Here is a 3033-nt window from a genome sequence, read left to right on the forward strand (position 1 = left end):
GGTCCGAAGAGAAGAGGAGAGTCGAAAGCGAAAGTGGAGGGTACTAACCCAAGAAGACTAATTTCAATCAAACTAGATCCTACTCGGGAGGAGCGCCCACAAGTGGCTACGGGAAGTCGGGCGGCTACGACGGAAGGGCCGTGACTGAAGGAGGAGGACTTTGGTGCTATAATTGCGGTGGACTTAGCCTCAAGAAAGTGGAGTGCAAGAGCACCCCAAAAGGGCCCAACCGGAGGTTCGGGCAAGGAAACTCCTACTCCACTCCTTCTCAAATTGGGAACAACAACCGAAATTCGGGGCATGGAACAACCCGAGGAATGCTAACCGCACTTTTAATGGTGGCAACAACCTGGAAAATTTCAACCGGGGAGCTCCATCTAGAGCAACAAGCTTTGCGGGAGGTAATGCTTCAGGGAGTAGGCCAACCTAATCGGCAAGCATGGTACAAGGCGAACCCAAGTCTAGTGGCAAGCTCTTTGCCATGGATAAGAAGAGCGCCGAAGAGGATGCCCACGTTTCTCCGGTACATTCCTTATCAATTCTCATCCTTGTTTCGTTTTATTTGACTCGGGGGCCACTCATTATTTTGTGTTTAAGAGTCATGTGCCGACCCTAGGTTTGGGGGAGGGAGAACTACCAATGACGATGCGTCCTTACCTTCGGGACAGTCCATCTTATGTTCGAAAGTATATAAAGAGGTTTCGGTTATAGTACATGAGACCAAGTTTCCGGTAAACCTATTTGAGTTTCCTCTAGAAGAATTTGAAGTGATCCTAGGGATGGGTTGGCTAAGTAGACACAAAGCCAATATATATTGCTATCAAAAGAAGATCGCCTTGAGAGGACCTAAAGTTGTTAGGGTGTGATACAAAGGTTACTTAGTCAAACCAAAGGTAAAGCTAGTTTCGGTAATGACCTTGAAAACATGTTTGAAGAAGGGTTGTCCTATGCTCTTGTGTCATATATGGGACACTAGTATGGAAGGACCGCAAGCACATGATATACCGGTGGTGGGCGATTTTGAAGATGTGTATCCGGAGGAGTTACCCGGGTTGCCTCCACCAAGAGAGGTGGAATTTGGAGTTGACTTGAAACCGGGTATGGGACTAATCTCCAAGGCCCCATACCGGATTGGTCCAAAGGAATTGGAGGAGTTAAAGAAGCAACTTCGGGAATTGGCAGATAAGGGTTACATTAGACCGATTGTTTCACCATGGGGAGCACCAGTTCTATTCGTAAAGAAGAAGGACGGAACCTTGAGATTATGCATCGATTATAGGGAGTTGAATAACGTCACCGTCAAGAAAAAGTACCCTCTACCAAGGATCGATGATTTGTTTGACCAACTTAGTGGAGTCGGAATATTTTCAAAGATTGACCTAAGATCTGGCTATCACCAATTGAAGATCAAGGATGAGGATATCCCAAAGACTGCATTTAGATCGAGGTACAACCATTATGAGTTCGTAGTGATGCCATTTGGGTTAACGAATGCACCGACCGCCTTCATGGATCTCATGAATAGGGTGTTTAGTCCATACTTGGAAAGGTTCGTGGTGGTATTCCTAGACGATATTTTGGTCTAATCGAAGACCAAGGAAGAGCATGAGGAGCACCTAAGAATTGTTTTGCAAACCTTGAGGGAGCACCAACTCTATGCAAATCTTAGTAAGTGCGAGTTTTGGTTGGAGAAGGTGGATTTCCTAGGTCATGTAATATCAAGAGAAGGAGTTGTTGTGCATCCTACCAAGATTAATGTTGTGTCTAAGTGGGTGGCACCCAAGAATGTAGCGGAAATTCGAAGCTTCCTAGGCCTAGCCAGGTATGATCACGGATTTGTGAAAGACTTCTCCAAGATTGCTAGATCCTTGACATCATTGATAAGAAAAGAGAATCGTTTCAAATGGGACGGGAGTTGTGAGACGGCCTTCTTGACCTTAAAGGAGCGCCTAACCACGGCCCCAGTACTAGCCTTGCCACTAGGGAGTGAGAATTTTGAAGTATACAACGATGCTTCAAAGAATGGCTTGGGATGCATACTTATGCAAAATGGTAGAGTCATTGCCTATGCCTCGCGGAAATTGAAGACCTATGAGGAGAAGTAGCCAACCCACGATCTAGAATTGGGAGCGGTTGTCTTTGCCTTGAAAATTTGGAGGCACTACTTGTATGGAGCAACGTTTAAAGTATTTTCCGACCACAAAAGCTTGAAGTATATCTCCACCCAAAAGGAGTTGAACATGAGATAAAGGAGATGGATCGAGCTTATTGGGGACTAGGATATGAAGATAAACTATCATGAAGGGAAATCTAATGTGGTGGCTGATGCCTTGAGTAGGAAGTCGGTGCACTCCTTGTGTACCACCTTGTTTATGTTAAGGTTTAAGGAAGAAGTAAGGAAAATGGGTATCCATGTGATACGGAAGGGGGAAGCCATGGGAGATTTGACCTTGGAGCCCGAGTTGTATGATGAATTCCGGGGAAGGCAAGCAAGTGATGTGAAGATCCAAGAGTGGAAAGGAGTACTAGAAAGGGGAGAGCCTTCAAGATTTAAGTTGCATGAGGATGGAAGCCTTAGATTCAAAGGGAGATGGTGTATACCAAATGATGATGAGCTTAAGAAGAAAATAATGAATGAAGCCCACAACACACCTTATTCGGTGCACCCGGGTGGCGATAAGTTGTACAAGGATCTTAAGAAGACCTTTTAGTGGTCAAATATGAAGAGGGAAGTGGTGGAATTTGTGGCAAGGTGATTGACTTGCCAAAGGGTGAAACGGGAACACAAGAGACCACAAGGGAAAGTACAACCTTTAGATGTGCCAGAATGGAAGTAGGAGTCGATATCTATGGATTTCATAGTCGGACTACCAAGAACTCAAAAGGGACTAACATAATTTGGGTTATTGTGGATAGGTTGACTAATTCGGCTCATTTCATTGCAATGAAGGACACTTGGACCAAAGTGGAGTTCGCTAATGCCTATTGCAAATATGTGGTCAAGCTTCATGGATTTCCAAAGGATATTGTGTC

The 3033-nt window shown here is 44.9% G+C and overlaps 1 protein-coding gene across 1 annotated transcript; it reads left to right on the forward strand.

Annotated features, from left to right (window-relative positions):
* Positions 1-2282: 2282 nt before the first annotated feature.
* LOC141632240 (uncharacterized) lies at positions 2283-2711 on the forward strand. Its single transcript, XM_074444801.1, has one exon. It carries the CDS (start codon positions 2283-2285, stop codon positions 2709-2711), a length of 429 nt encoding a protein of 142 aa, XP_074300902.1.
* The last annotated feature ends 322 nt before the right edge of the window (positions 2712-3033 follow it).

The sequence above is a fragment of the Silene latifolia genome, chromosome Y (assembly GCF_048544455.1).
Source record: "Silene latifolia isolate original U9 population chromosome Y, ASM4854445v1, whole genome shotgun sequence".
NCBI lineage: Eukaryota > Viridiplantae > Streptophyta > Magnoliopsida > Caryophyllales > Caryophyllaceae > Silene > Silene latifolia.